The 15,051-nt window shown below is 63.3% G+C and overlaps 1 protein-coding gene and 1 long non-coding RNA gene across 2 annotated transcripts in view; one reads left to right on the top strand and one right to left on the bottom strand.

Moving 5' to 3' along the window:
- The window catches only part of STRN4 (striatin 4), a 34,744-nt gene extending 20,018 nt beyond the window's left edge, over positions 1-14,726 (bottom strand). The window contains exons 1-8 of the mRNA XM_090130040.1: positions 14,438-14,726; positions 11,970-12,073; positions 11,777-11,850; positions 10,669-10,747; positions 7,397-7,561; positions 3,658-3,802; positions 1,016-1,187; positions 805-906 (exon numbers count right to left, since the gene is read on the bottom strand). Coding sequence (XP_089986166.1) covers positions 805-906; positions 1,016-1,187; positions 3,658-3,802; positions 7,397-7,561; positions 10,669-10,747; positions 11,777-11,850; positions 11,970-12,073; positions 14,438-14,647 — 1,051 coding nt within the window. The 5' untranslated portion in view covers positions 14,648-14,726. The remainder of the gene's footprint in view (positions 1-804; positions 907-1,015; positions 1,188-3,657; positions 3,803-7,396; positions 7,562-10,668; positions 10,748-11,776; positions 11,851-11,969; positions 12,074-14,437) is intronic.
- Positions 12,082-13,512, top strand: LOC149913389 (uncharacterized). The gene is made up of 3 exons (XR_016461307.1): positions 12,082-12,368; positions 12,498-13,167; positions 13,348-13,512. It is a non-coding gene; the product is annotated as an uncharacterized LOC149913389 (long non-coding RNA).
- Positions 14,727-15,051: the final 325 nt, after the last annotated feature.

Here is a 15,051-nt window from a genome sequence, read left to right on the forward strand (position 1 = left end):
CTGAGGGCACTTGGAGGGGGGGGGCACTGAGGCATCATTGGGGGCAGCACAGGGGGCAATGGGGGGGCACGGGGGGGGCAATGGGGCAGCATGGGGGGGCAGCATGGGGGGGCACAACTGGGGGCACTGGGAGGCACCACTGGGGTGGCACTGGGGGGGTGCTGAGGGCACTTGGAGGGGGGGGGGCACTGGGGCATCATTGGGGGCAGCATGGGGGGCAGCATGGGGGGCACTGGGGGGGCACTGGGGGGTACTGAGGGCACATGGGGGGGGTCACTAGGTCATCATTGGGGGCAGCATGGGGGGCACTGGGGGGGAGCACTGGGGGGGCACTGAGGGCACCATGGGGGGGGGATCAGTGAGGCATCATTGGGGGCAGCACAGGGGGGCACTGGGGGGGCACGGTGGGCACTGAGGGCACTGGGGGGGGTCACTGGGGCATCATTGGGGGCAGCACAGGGGGCACTGGGGGGGCAGCATGGAGGGCACTGAGGGCACTTGGAGGGGGGGGGCACTGGGGCATCATTGGGGGCAGCATGGGGGGCACTGGGGGGGCACTGGGGGGTACTGAGGGCACATGGGGGGGGTCACTGGGGCATCATTGGGGGCAGCATGGGGGGCACTGGGGGGGGGCACTGAGGGCACCATGGGGGGGGGATCAGTGAGGCATCACTGGGGGCAGCACGGGGGGGCACTGGGGGCACCGTGGGGGGCACTGGGGGGGGCACGGTGGGCACCGAGGGGGGGGGGGGGCAGTGTAGGGGGGGGGTGGGTGCTGTGGGGGGGGGGAAGGGGGGGCAATACCTTCTCTGGCATGGTTTGCCCCCAGTCCCCCCCCCGCGGGTGGGATGCCATCGACGTCCCTCAGGTCAGCCAGCATCCCCTGCAGCCGCACACGGCGGCGCCCTGCGGGGACAGCGGGGGGGTCAACGGACGGACGGACGGACACACAGACACACAGATACGGGGGGGGGGGAAGGTTGGAATGTGGGGGGGGGGGGGGTCAGCTTCTCACCCATCTCGCCGCCCTCCCCTCCGCGCCGCCCGTCCCCGTTTTCCCCCGAGCCCAAAAAATGGAATTCGTTCAGGGCGTCCTCAGAATCGTCGTCGTCGTCGTCGTCGTCTTCGTCGTCGTTGTCCTCCTCCTCCTCCTCCTCCACCTCCGGCAGCAGCGGCGTCGGGGGCAGCTGAGGGTGGGGACGTTGTTGGGGACGTCGGGGACCCCACAGACCCCGTAGGGCTCTGACCCCGATGGCCCCGCCTTCCCCATCTTTTGGGGACACCGGTGAGTTTATCCCCGATTTATGGGGTCCCCAAAGGTTCTGTCCCCACTTTGGGGGTCCCACAAAGTCCCTGTCCCCATCTTTTGGGGTCCCCAATGGCTCTACCCCCAATTTATGGGGTCCCCAAAGTCCCTGTCCCCATCTTTTGGGGTCCCCAATAGCTCTACCCCCAATTTATGGGGTCCCCAAAGTCCCTGTCCCCATTTTGGGGGCCCCCAATGGCTCTATCCCCAATTTTCGGGGTCCCCAAAGTCCCTGTCCCCATTTTTTCGGGTCCCCAATGGCTCTACCCCCAATTTATGGGTCCCCCAAAGTCCCTGTCTCCATTTTTTGGGGTCCTCAATGTCTCTCTCCCCCATTTTTGGGGACAACCAAAGGCTCTGTCCCCATGTTTTGGGGTCCCCAATGGCTCTCTCCCCCACTTTTGGGAACCCCAATGGTTCTGTCCCTATTTTTTTGGGGTCCCCCGAAGTCCCTGTCCCCATTTTTGGGATCCCCAATGGTTCTGTCCCCATTTTGGGGTTCCCTAAAGTCCCTGTCTCCACTTTGGGGTCCCCAAAGTCCCTGTCCCCATGTTTTGGGGTCCCCAATGGCTCTATCCCCAATTTATGGGGTCCCCAAAGTCCCTGTCCCCATTTTTGGGGTCCCCAATGGCTCTATCCCCAATTTATGGGTCCCCCAAAGTCCCTGTCCCCATTTTTGGGGTCCCCAATGGCTCTCTCCCCCACTTTTGGGAACCCCAATGGTTCTGGCCCCATTTTTGGGGTCCCCAAAGGTTCTGTCCCCACTTTGGGGGTCCCACAAAGTCCCTGTCCCCATTTTTTGGGGTCCCCAATGGCTCTACAACCAATTTATGGGGTCCCCAAAGGTTCTGTCCCCATTTTTGGGGTCCCACAAAGTCCCTGTCCCCATCTTTTGGGGTCCCCAATGGCTCTTCCCCCAATTTATGGGGTCCCCAATGGTTCTGGCCCCATTTTTGGGGGTCCCACAAAGTCCCTGTCCCCATTTTTTGGGGTCCCCAATGGCTCTACAACCAATTTATGGGGTCTCCAATGGCTCTGTCCCCATTTTTTGGGGTCCCCAATGGCTCTCTCCCCATCTTTTGGGGTCCCCACTGGCTCTACCCCCAATTTATGGGGTCCCCAAAGTCCCTGTCCCCATTTTTGGGGTCCCCAATGGCTCTACCCCCAATTTATGGGTCCCCCAAAGGCCCTGTCTCCATTTTTTGGGGTCCTCAACCCCATTTTTGGGGACCCCAAAGGCTCTGTCCCCATGTTTTGGGGTCCGCAATGGCTCTCTCCCCCACTTTTGGGAACCCCAATGGTTCTGTCCCCATTTTTGGGGTCCCCAAAGTCCCTGTCCCCATTTTTGGGGTCCCCAATAACTCTACCCCCAATTTATGGGGTCCCCAAAGTCCCTGTCCCCATTTTGGGGTCCCCAAAGTCCCTGTCCCCATTTTGGGGGTCCCCAATGGCTCTACCCCCAATTTATGGGTCCCCCAAAGTCCCTGTCTCCATTTTTTGGGGTCCTCAATGTCTCTCTCCCCCATTTTTGGGGACCCCAAAGGCTCTGTCCCCATGTTTTGGGGGTTCCCAATGGCTCTCTCCCCATTTTTTGGGGTCCCCAATGGCTCTACAACCAATTTATGGGATCCCCAATGGCTCTACCCCCAATTTATGGGGTCCCCAAAGTCCCTGTCCCCATTTTTGGGGTCCCCAATAGCTCTACCCCCAATTTATGGGGTCCCCAAAGTCCCTGTCCCCATTTTTGGGGTCCCCAATGGCTCTACCCCCAATTTATGGGATCCCCAAAGTCCCTGTCCCCATTTTGGGGTCCCCAATGGCTCTACCCCCAATTTATGGGTCCCCCAAAGGCCCTGTCTCCATTTTTTGGGGTCCTCAATGTCTCTCTCCCCCATTTTTGGGGACCCCAAAGGCTCTGTCCCCAATTTATGGGGTCCCCAAAGTCCCTGTTCCCATTTTCGGGGTCCCCAATGGTTCTGTCCCCATTTTTAGGACCCCCCAAAGTCCCTGTCCCCATCTTTTGGGGTCCCCAATCCCCAATTTAAAGCCCCCCCCAAAAGGCTCCGTCCCCAATTTTTGGGGTACCCCCCTTTTTTGGGGTCCCCAATCCCCAATTTAAAGCCCCCACCCCCCCCCAAAAGGCTCCATTCCCAATTTCTGAGGCACCCACCCCCCCCACCCCCCCCATTTTTTGGGGTCCCCAATTTAAAGCCCCCCCCCCCCAAGGCTCCATCTCCAATTTCTGGTGTTCCCCCCCCCCCATTTTTGGGGTCCCCAATTAAACCCCCCCCCCAAGGTTCCATCCCCAATTTCTGGTGTCCCCCCCCCCCCCCCATTTTTGGGGGTCCCACCTTGACGCGCTGCTTTTTGTGCTGCCGGGGGGGCTCCCTGTCCCCGGGGGGGGGAGGGGGGGTTTCATCCTCATCTTCATCGCTGTCCTCATCCTCGCAGGGCCGCAGGAAGGGGGTCGGCTCCTTCGCCTCCTTCCCTGCATTCCTGGGGGGGGGGCAAAAAGGGGGGGGGGGTTGTGACCCCCAAAGAACCCCAACCCCCCCCCCAAAGGACCCTTCTCCCCCAAGACCCCCCCCAAAAAACCCTCAAACCCTCCAAAAGATCCCCCAAATATCCCCCCCCCGTGACCCCCCCCCCCAAAAGAAAGCCCCCAAACTCCCCCTCCCTCCAAAAGACCCCAAATCTCCCCCCAGTCCCACCATGCCCCCAAGACCCCCCCAAAAGACCCCAAATCCCCCCCCAAAATCCCCCCATGCCCCCCAAGACCCCCCCTCAAAAGACCCCAAATCCCCCCCAAAGACCCCAAAACTCCCCCCCAAATCCCACCATACCCCCAAGACCCCCCCCAAAAGACCCCAATCCCCCCTCCAGTCCCACAATGCCCCCAAGACCCCCCCCCCAAAAGAACCCAAATCCTCCCCCAGTCCCACCTCACCAAGACGCCCCCCCCAAAAGACCCCAAATGCCCCCAAATCCCACCATGCCCCCAAGACCCCCCCCAAAAGACCCCAAATCCCCCCCCAAAGACCCCAAAAGACACCAAACCCCCCCGAACACCCCCAACCCCCCCAAAAAAACCCCAAATCCCCCCCCACAAAGACCCCCAAACTCCCCCACAAATCCCACCATGCCCCCCAAGACCCCCCAAAAGACCCCAAATCCCCCCTAAATCCCACCGTGCCCCCCAAGACCCCCCCAAAAGACCCCAAATCCCCCCCAAATCCCACCATACCCCCAAGACCCCCCCAAAAGACCCCAAATCCCCCCCCAAAGACCCCAAAAGACCCCAAATCCCCCCCACAAAGACCCCCAAACTCCCCCCCAAATCCCCCCATGCCCCCAAGACCCCCCCAAAAGACCCCAAATCCCCCCTAAATCCCCCCATGCCCCCAAGACCCCACCTAAAAGACCCCAAATCCCCCCCAAAGACCCCAAACTCCCCCCCAAATCCCACCATGCCCCCCAAGACCCCCCAAAAGACCCCAAATCCCCCCCCAAATCCCCCCATGCCCCCCAAGACCCCCCCAAAAGACCCCAAATCCCCCCCAAATCCCACCATACCCCCAAGACCCCCCCAAAAGACCCCAAATCCCCCCCAAAGACCCCAAAACTGCCCCCCAAATCCCACCATACTCCCAAGATCCCCCCCAAAAGACCCCAATCCCCCCTCCAGTCCCACAATGCCCCCAAGACCCCCCCCCCAAAAGAACCCAAATCCTCGCCCAGTCCCGCCTCACCAAGACGCCCCCCCCAAAAGACCCCAAATGCCCCCAAATCCCACCATGCCCCCAAGACCCCCCCCAAAAGACCCCAAATCCCCCCCAAAGACCCCAAAAGACCCCAACCCCCCCCGAACACCCCCAACCCCCCCAAAAAACCCCAAATCCCCCACCCCAAAGACCCCAAAACTCCCCCCCAAATCCCCCCATGCCCCCAAGACCCCCCCAAAAGACCCCAAATCCCCCCCAAATCCCACCATACCCCCCCAAGATCCCCCCCAAAAGGCCCCAAATCCCCCCCACAATCCCACCATGCCCCCCAAGACCCCCCCCAAAAGACCCCAAATCCCCCCCCAAAATCCCCCCATGCCCCCAAGACCCCCCCAAAAGGCCCCAAATCCCCCCCCAGTCTCACCATGCCCCAAGACCCCCACAAAAGACCCCAATCCCCCCCCCAAATCCCCCCATGCCCCCCAAGACCCCCCCAAAAGACCGCAAATCCCCCCCCAGTCCAATCATATCATCCCCCCCGAGACCCCCCCGCCCCCCCCCCAAAGAAAGACCCCAAATCCTCCCCAAAAGACCCCTAATCCCCCCCAAATCCCACCATACCCCCCCAAGATCCTCCCCAAAGACCCCAATCCCCCCCCCAAATCTCCCCATGCCCCCAAGATCCCCCCAAAAGACCCCAAATCCCCCCCCAAAATCCCACCATGCCCCCAAGACCCCCCCAAAAGACCCCAAATCCCCCCTAAATCCCACCGTGGCCCCAAGACCCCCCCCCAAAAGATCCCAAATTCCCCCTCAAAAGACCCCCAAACTCCCCCCCCAAATCCCACCATGCCCCCAAGACCCCCCCCAAAGACCCCAATCCCCCTTCCAGTCCCACAATGCCCCCAAGACCCCCCCCCAAAAGAACCCAAATCCTCCCCCAGTCCCACCTCACCAAGACGCCCCCCCCAAAAGACCCCAAATGCCCCCAAATCCCACCATGCCCCCAAGACCCCCCCCAAACACCCCAAATCCCCCCCCAAAAGACCCCAAATTCCCCCTCAAAAGACCCCAAAACTTGACCCCAAATCCCCCCATGCCCTCAAGAACCCCCCCCCAAAAGACCCCAAATCCCCCCTAAATCCCCCCATGCCCCCAAGACCCCCCCCAAAAGACCCCAAATCCCCCCTCAAAGACCCCAAAAGACCCCAACCCCCCCGAACACCCCCAACCCCCCCCAAAAAACCCCAAGTCCACCCCCACAAAGACCCCCAAACTCCCCCCCAAATCCCACCATGCCCCCCAAGACCCCCCCAAAAGACCCCAAATCCCCCCTAAATCCCACCGTGCCCCCCAAGACCCCCCCAAAAGACCCCAAATCCCCCCCCCAAATCCCCCCATGCCCCCCAAGACCCCCCCAAAAGGCCCCAAATCCCCCTCCCAGTCCCACCATGCCCCCAAGACTCCCCCCCAAAAGACCCCAAATCCCCCCCAAAGACCCCAAAACTCCCCCCAAATCCCACCATACCCCCAAGACCCCCCCCAAAAGACCCCAATCCCCCCTCCAGTCCCACAATGCCCCCAAGACCCCCCCCCAAAAGAACCCAAATCCTCCCCCAGTCCCACCTCACCAAGACGCCCCCCCCAAAAGACCCCAAATGCCCCCAAATCCCACCATGCCCCCAAGACCCCCCCCAAAAGACCCCAAATCCCCCCCCAAAGACCCCAAAAGACCCCAACCCCCCCGAACACCCCCAATCCCCCCCAAAAAACCCCAAATCCCCCCCCACAAAGACCCCCAAACTCCCCCCCAAATCCCCCCATGCCCCCAAGACCCCCCCAAAAGACCCCAAATCCCCCCTAAATCCCCCCATGCCCCCAAGACCCCCCCCAAAAGGCCCCAAATCCCCCCCCAGTCTCACCATGCCCCCAGGACCCCCCCCAAAAGACCCCAAATCTCCCCCCAAAAGACCCCAACCCCCCCCCAAATCCCACCATACCCCCAAGACCCCCCCCAACGTCCCCAAATCCCCCCCAAAGACCCCAACCCCCCCCCCAAATCCCACCATACCCCCAAGACCCCCCCCAAAAGACCCCAAATCCCCCCCCAAAATCCTCCCATGCCCCCCAAGACCCCCCCCAAAAGACCCCAAATCCCCCCTCAAAAGACCCCAAAACTGCCCCCCAAATCCCACCATACCCCCAAGACCCCCCCCAAAAGACCCCAATCCCCCCCCCAAATCCCCCCATGCCCCCAAGACCCCCCCCCAAAAGACCCCAAATTCCCCCCCCCCCCGTCCAATCACCCCCCCCAAGACCCCCCCACCCCCCCACCCCCCCAAAAAGACCCCAAATCCCCCCCCCCCACCTCTGGATCTGCTCCTCGATGCGCCGCACCAGCAGCGACTCCCCAGAGCCGGGGGGGTTTTTAGGGCTGGGGGGGGCGGCGGGGGGGGGTCGCGCCAGCAGCGCCCGGACCCTTCGGGACCTCATGTCCAACACGGTGTCACTGCAGCCCACCTCCTCCAGGTACCTGGGGGGGGGGGGGTCCCAAATGTCACCGTGTCCCCCCCCCCCCCCCCCCCCCATCCACAGGTAGGATAGAGGGTCAACTCCCCCCCCCCAAAAAAAATCTATGGGGTCCCATAGAAGGGTTAAAGGGTGACCCCCCCCCCAGAATCTATGGGGTCCCATAGAACAGTTATAGGGTGACCCCCCCCCCTCCCCCAAAATCAATGGGGTCCCATAGAGGGGTTGTAGGGTCGCCCCTATACAGGGTCTCCCCCCCCCCCCCCAAGATTTATGGGGTCCCATAGAAGGGTTAAAGGGTGACCCCCCCCCCCGAGAATCTATGGGGTACCATAGAACAGTTATAGGGTGACCCCCCCCCTCCCCCAGAATCTATGGGGTCCCATAGAGGGGTTGTAGGGTTGCCCCTATAAAGGGTCTCTCCCCCCCCCCAATTTATGGGGTCCCATAGAAGAGTTATAGGGTGATTCCCCCCCCCAAAATCTATGGGGTCCCACAGAAGGGTTATAGGGTCTCCCCCCCCACCCAAAATCAATAGGGTCCCATAGAGGGCTTGTAGGGTCACCCCTATATAGGGTCTCTACCCCCCCACCAAAATCTATGGGGTCCCATAAAAGGGTTAAAGGGTGACACCCCCCCTCCCCCAAAACCTATGGGGTCCCATAGAACAGTTATAGGGTGACCCCCCCCTCCCCCAAAATCTATGGGGTCCCATAGAGGGCTTGTAGGGTCGCCCCTATATAGGGTTTCCCCCACCCCCCCCCACCAAAATTTATGGGGTCCCATAGAAGAGTTATAGGGTGACCCCCCCCCCAGAATCTATGGGGTCCCAATAGAAGGGTTATAGGGTCTCCCCCCCCCCAAAATCGATGGGGTCCCATAGAGGGACTATAAGATTGCCCCTATATAAGCTCTCTCCCCCCCCCCAAATCTATGGGGTCCCATAGAAGAGTTATAGGGTGACCCCCCCCCCTCCCCCAAAATCTATGGGGTCCCATAGAAGGGTTATAGGGTCTCCCCCCCCCAAAATCGATGGGGTCCCATAGAGGAACTATAGGATCGCCCCTATATAAGCTCTCTCCCCCCCCCCTGGAAATTTATGGGGTCCCATAGAAGAGTTATAGGGTGACCCCCCCCTCCCCACCCCCCAGATAGGATATAGGGTCTCTCCCCCCCCCCCAAAAATCTATGGGGTCCCATAGTGGGGTTGTAGGATCACCTCCCCCCCCCAAATCGATGCGGTCCCATAGAGGCGCTATAGGATCTCTCCTATATAGGGCCTCTCCCCCTCCCCCCCCCAAATTTATAGGATCCTTATAGGGTGACCCCCCCCCGCCCCCCCCCCAGGTAGGATATGGGGTCTCTCCCCCCCTCCCAAAATCTATGGGGTCCCATATTTACCCACCCCATGTGCCCCCACCAAGGTTCCCCCCCCATCCCCATGCGTCCCCAACCCCCCCTCCACGTGTCCCCTCCTCCCCCTCCCCACACGTCCCCATGTCCCCACCCCCCTGATGTCCCCACATCCCCCCCGATGTCCCCATGTCCCCACCCCCCTGATGTCCCCCTGATGTCCCCACCAATGTCCCCAAATCGCCACCCCACAGATGTCCCCCCCACTGTCCCCACATCCCCCCCGATGTCCCCATGTCCCCACCCCACAGATGTCCCCCTGATGTTCCCCCCCAATGTCCCCACGTCCCCACCGATGTCCCCATGTCCCCACCCCACTGATGTCCCCCCCCGATGTCCCCACGTCCCCCTCGATGTCCCCACCCCCCGATGTCCCCACATCCCCACCCCACTGATGTCCCCCTAAAGTCTCCCCCACTGTCCCCATGTCCCCATATCCCCACCAATGTCCCCATGTCCCCACCCCACTGATGTCCCCCTGATGTCCCCACCAATGTCCCCAAATCGCCACCCCACTGATGTCCCCCCCAATGTCCCCACATCCCCCCCGATGTCCCCGTGTCCCCACCGATGTCCCCACTTCCCCACCCCACTGATGTCCCCACGTCCCCCCCGATGTCCCCACCCCCCTCGATGTCCCCACATCCCCACCCCACTGATGTCCCCCCCAATGTCCCCACATCCCCCCCGATGTCCCCACCCCACTGATGTCCCCCTGATGTCCCCACATCCACCCCAATGTCCCCATCCCACAGATGTCCCCCCGATGTCCCCACGTTCCCCCTGATGTCCCCCCCAATGTCCCCAAATCCCCAACCCACCGATGCCCCCCCCACTGTCCCCACATCCCCCCCGATGTCCCCATGTCCCCACCCCACTGATGTCCCCCTGATGTCCCCCCTGATGTCCCCACGTCCCCACCGATGTCCCCATGTCCCCACCCCACTGATGTCCCCCCCGATGTCCCCACATCCCCACCCCACTGATGTCCCCCTGAAGTCTCCCCCACTGTCCCCATGTCCCCATATCCCCAACAATGTCCCCACGTCCCCACCCCACTGATGTCCCCTGATGTCCCCACGTCCCCCCCAGTGTCCCCACCCCACTGATGCCCCCCCCACTGTCCCCACATTCCCCCCGATGTCCCCATTTCCCCACCCCACAGATGTCCCCCCTGATGTCCCCATGTCCCCCTCGATGTCCCCACCCCCCCGATGTCCCCACTTCCCCACCAATGTCCCCAAATCCCCCCCGATGTCCCCATGTCCCCACCCCACTGATGTCCCCCTGATGTCCCCACCAATGTCCCCACATCCCCATTTCATGTCCCCACGTCCCCCTCAATGTCCCCAAATCTCCACCCCACTGATGTCCCCCCCGATGTCCCCACATCCCCACTCATGTCCCCACATCCCCCCCAGTGTCCCCACATCCCCACCCCACTGATGTCCCCCTGATGTCCCCACCAATGTCCCCACATCCCCCCGATGTCCCCAACCCACTGATATCCCCCCCCGATGTCCCCATATCCCCACCAACGTCCCCCCTGATGTCGCCACATCCCCATTCGTGTCCCCATGTCCCCCCGATGTCCCCATGTCCCCCCTGCTGTCCCCACCATTGTCCCCATGTCCCCACCCCCCCGATGTCCCCCCCCATGTCCCCCCCCCCCCCAGATTGAAGCCCCCCCCCACTCACTGCCTCAGCAGCTGCCTGCCGTCCTTCCACACCGCAGCGCCGCCCTCCAGTGCTGCCACCTCCCCGGGGCCATTGGCTGCTGGGGACGGGTGACAGCCACCCGCGGTGACACTCAGCCGTGTCCCCAACCCCCCCACGACCCCCCCACGACCCCCCAGACCCCCCCCCCCCCATCACAAAGCACCCACGCACCCATCACACCGCAGCGCCACCCTGCAGCGCCACCACCTCCCCAGGGCCATTGGCTGCTGGGGACAGGTGACAGCCACCCACGGTGACACTCAGCCGTGTCCCCAACCCCCCCCAGGCCCCCAAGACCCCCCACGACCCCCCAGACCCCCCCAGACCCCCCCCCAGCACAAAGCACCCAAGCACCCATCACACCGCAGCGCCGCCCTCCAGCGCCACCACCTCCCCGGGGCCATTGGCTGCTGGGGACAGGTGACAGCCACCCACGGTGACACTCAGCCGTGTCCCCAACCCCCCCCAGGCCCCCAAGACCCCCCACGACCCCCCAGACCCCCCCAGACCCCCCCCCCCAGCACAAAGCACCCAAGCACCCATCACACCGCAGCGCCACCCTGCAGCGCCGCCACCTCCCCAGGGCCATTGGCTGCTGGGGACGGGTGACAGCCACCCGTGGTGACACTCAGCCGTGTCCCCAACCCCCCCCCAGACCCCCAAGACGCCCCAGACCCCCCCACGACCCCCCAAGACCCCCCCAGACCCCCCCCCCCCCAGCACAAAGCACCCAAGCACCCATCACACCGCAGCGCCACCCTGCAGCGCCACCACCTCCCCGGGGCCATTGGCTGCTGGGGACGGGTGACAGCCACCCACGGTGACACTCAGCCGTGTCCCCAACCCCCCCACGACCCCCCAGACCCCCCAAACCCCCCAACCCCCCCCCCCAGCGCAAAGCACCCAAGCACCCATCACACCGCAGCGCCACCCTGCAGCGCCGCCACCTCCCCGGGGCCATTGGCTGCTGGGGACGGGTGACAGCCACCCGTGGTGACACTCAGCCGTGTCCCCAACCCCCCCACGACCCCCCCACGACCCCCACGACCCCCCCAGACCCCCCCAGCACGAAGCTGTGACCACGCACCCATCTCCACCACCTCCACCTTCCGTTCCGCGGGGGGCGGCTCGGTGCCGAACTTCAGTTTGTGATACTTCGACCTGGGGGGGAGGGGGGTGACATTTTGGGGGGGGGGGGGGGGGGTGACAACTCGGTGACAACTCGCTGTCCCCTCCCCCAAAATGGACCCCCCCTCCCCCCCCCCCCTCAAATCCAGCACCTCTCCTGCTTCAGGGCGAACTCCAACATCTTGATGCGCCGCACCAAATCCGTCTTCAGGTTCTCCTGGCCTTTCCGTTCGCCCTGCAGGAAGGCCAGCTGTGCCTGGGGGGGACAATTTGGGGACAATTTGGGGACAACGTTGGGGACAACGGGACACCCGGGTGGGGACAGCATGGGGATAAAGGGGGGAGGGGGGTAAAGGGGACGGCGGTGTCCCCAGGGTTCGGTTACGGTGCTTTGGTGACAGCGCTGCGCAGATATTGGGGACAGCAGTGTCCCCAAGTGTCACCTCCTGGTGACAGCAGTGTCCCCAAGGCACCAATGCTGTCATGTGGGAGCCAGAGGTGACAGCAGTGTCCCCAAGTGCCACCTCATGGGGGACAGCAGTGTCCCCAGGGTGCCATTGCTGTCCATGGGTGCCAGAGGTGACAGCAGTGTCCCCAAGTGCCACCTCACAGAGGACAGCAGTGTCCCCAAGGCGCCATTGCTGTCCATGGGTGCCAGAGGTGACAGCAGTGTCCCCAAGTGCCACCTCTAGGTGACAGCAGTGTCCCCAAGGTGCCATAGCTGTCCTGTGGGTGCCAGAGGTGACAGCAGTGTCCCCAAGTGCCACCTCATGGGTGACAGCAGTGTCCCCAAGTGCCACCTCATGGTGACAGCAGTGTCCCCAAGGCGCCAATGCTGTCATGTGGGAGACACAGGTGACAGCAGTGTCCCCAAGTGCCACCTCATAGGGGACAGCAGTGTCGCCAAGTGCCACCTCCAGGTGACAGCAGTGTCCCCAAGGCACCAATGCTGTCATGTGGGAGCCAGAGGTGACAGCAGTGTCCCCAAGTGCCACCTCATGGGGGACAGCAGTGTCCCCAAGGCGCCATTGCTGTCCTGTGGGTGCCAGAGGTGACAGCAGTGTCCCCAAGTGCCACCTCATGGGTGACAGCAGTGTCCCCAAGGCGCCATTGCTGTCCTGTGGGTGCCAGAGGTGACAGCAGTGTCCCCAAGCACCACCTCATGGGGGACAGCAGTGTCCCCAAGGTGCCACCTCTAGGTGACAGCAGTGTCCCCAGGGTGCCATAGCTGTCCTGTGGGTGCCAGAGGTGACAGCACTGTCCCCAAGCACCACCTCATGGGGGACAGCAGTGTCCCCAGGGTGCCATTGCTGTCCTGTGGGTGCCAGAGGTGACAGCAGTGTCCCCAAGGTGCCACCTCATGGGTGACAGCAGTGTCCCCAAGTGCCACCTCATGGGTGACAGCAGTGTCCCCAAGGCGCCATTGCTGTCATGTGGGTGCCAGAGGTGACAGCAGTGTCCCCAAGTGTCACCTCCAGGTGACAGCAGTGTCCCCAAGTGCCACCGCATGGGGACAGCAGTGTCCCCAAGGCGCCATTGCTGCCCCACATCCCCACCAGTTCCCAAGACCCCACATGTTTACCCACACCCCCATATCTCCATATCTGCCCCACATCCCACATCTGCCCCACATCCCACATCTGCCCCCACGCCCCACATCTGCCCCACATCCCCTCTTCCCCCCATCTGCCCCACATCCCCACCTGTTCCCACAACCCCAAATCTTTACCCACACCCACATATCCCACACCCCCACGCCACCCCACATCTGCCCCCCATCTGCCCCCATTCCCCCCCATATCCCACATCCCACATCTGCCCCCCATCCCACATCTGCCCCACATCCCACATCTGCCCCACATCCCCCACATCTGCCCCACATCCCATACGAGTCCCCATGCCCCTACCTACCCTACTCCCCCCATTTCCCCCATCTGCCCCACATCCCCACCTGTCCCCACGACCCCAAATCTTTACCCACACCCCCCACATCCGCACACCCCCATGCCCCCCTATCTGCCTCCCTTCCCCCATCTGCCCCACATCTGCCCCCCCGTCTGCCCCACATGCCCAAATCCCACACCAGTTCCCATGGCCCCACACCCCCACATCCCACATCCGCCCCACATCCCACATCTGCCTCCATGCCCCCCACCTGCCCCACATCCCCATCAGTTCCTACGACCCCAAATCCTTACCCACACCCCCCACGCTCCCATATCCCACATCCCCATATCTGCCCCCATCCCCCCATATCTGCCCCACATCCCATATCTGCCCCCATGCCCCCCATCTGCCCCACATCCCCAAACCCCCACACCAGCTCCCATGGCCTGACACCCCCCCATCTGCCCCACATCCCTTCTTCCCCCCATCTGCCCCACATCCCCCCATCCCCACACCAGTTCCCATGGCCCCACACCCATATCCCACATCTGCCCCACATCCCACATCTGCCCCCATGCCCCCCATCTGCCCCACATCCCCACCTGTTCCCACGACCCCACATCTTTACCCACACCCCCACACCCCCACGCCCCCCCCCTGCCTCCCTTCCCCACATCTGCCCCACATCTGCCCCCCATCCCCCCCCACCGCCCCCATTTTACCCCCCCCCCACCTGCAGCTCTGCTCTCTCCGCCTCCCATCGCCCCTTTTCGGCCTCGAACCGCGCCCACTCGCTCTGGATGAAGTGCAGGATGCCGGGGAGGCTCAGCCCGCTCCGCCCCGCCGCTCCGTGTCCCGCTGGGTTTCCCGAACCGGGTCCCGGTCCCGGTGGAGGCGCTTGGGCCCTCCCGGCCGCCGTCGTCGCCGTCCGCTCCGCCGCCATCAGCGTTGCCACAAAGGGAGCCGCCGAGCGAACGGCCCTTCCTGCCAGAAAGTGAGCCGCAGCCGGAAGTGGTGGGGAGAAGAACCGGAAACGAGGCGGATTGAACCGGAAGTTGTGGGAGCCGGAACCGGAAATCCGAAGAGGGAAGAGCCGGAAGTGGAGACGGGACCGGAAGTATGGAGGGAAGGAGCCGGAAGTGGTGCTGAAGAGGGAGGGAAGGAGGAAGAGGGCGGAGCGGCGGCGTTGCCGTGGTAACGAGGAGCGGGACGGGGAGCGGGGGGCGCCGTGGGGCCGATGGGAGACGGGTGGGGGGCGGCCATTGGGGGGGGGGGGGGGAGAGCTGGAATTATGGGCTGGCTGGGGGAGGGGAGGGCTATAGGGCGGTTATAGGGTGGCTATGGGGG

The sequence above is a fragment of the Phasianus colchicus genome, chromosome 38 (assembly GCF_987193195.1).
Source record: "Phasianus colchicus chromosome 38, bPhaCol1.hap1.1, whole genome shotgun sequence".
Classification (NCBI taxonomy): Eukaryota; Metazoa; Chordata; class Aves; order Galliformes; family Phasianidae; genus Phasianus; species Phasianus colchicus.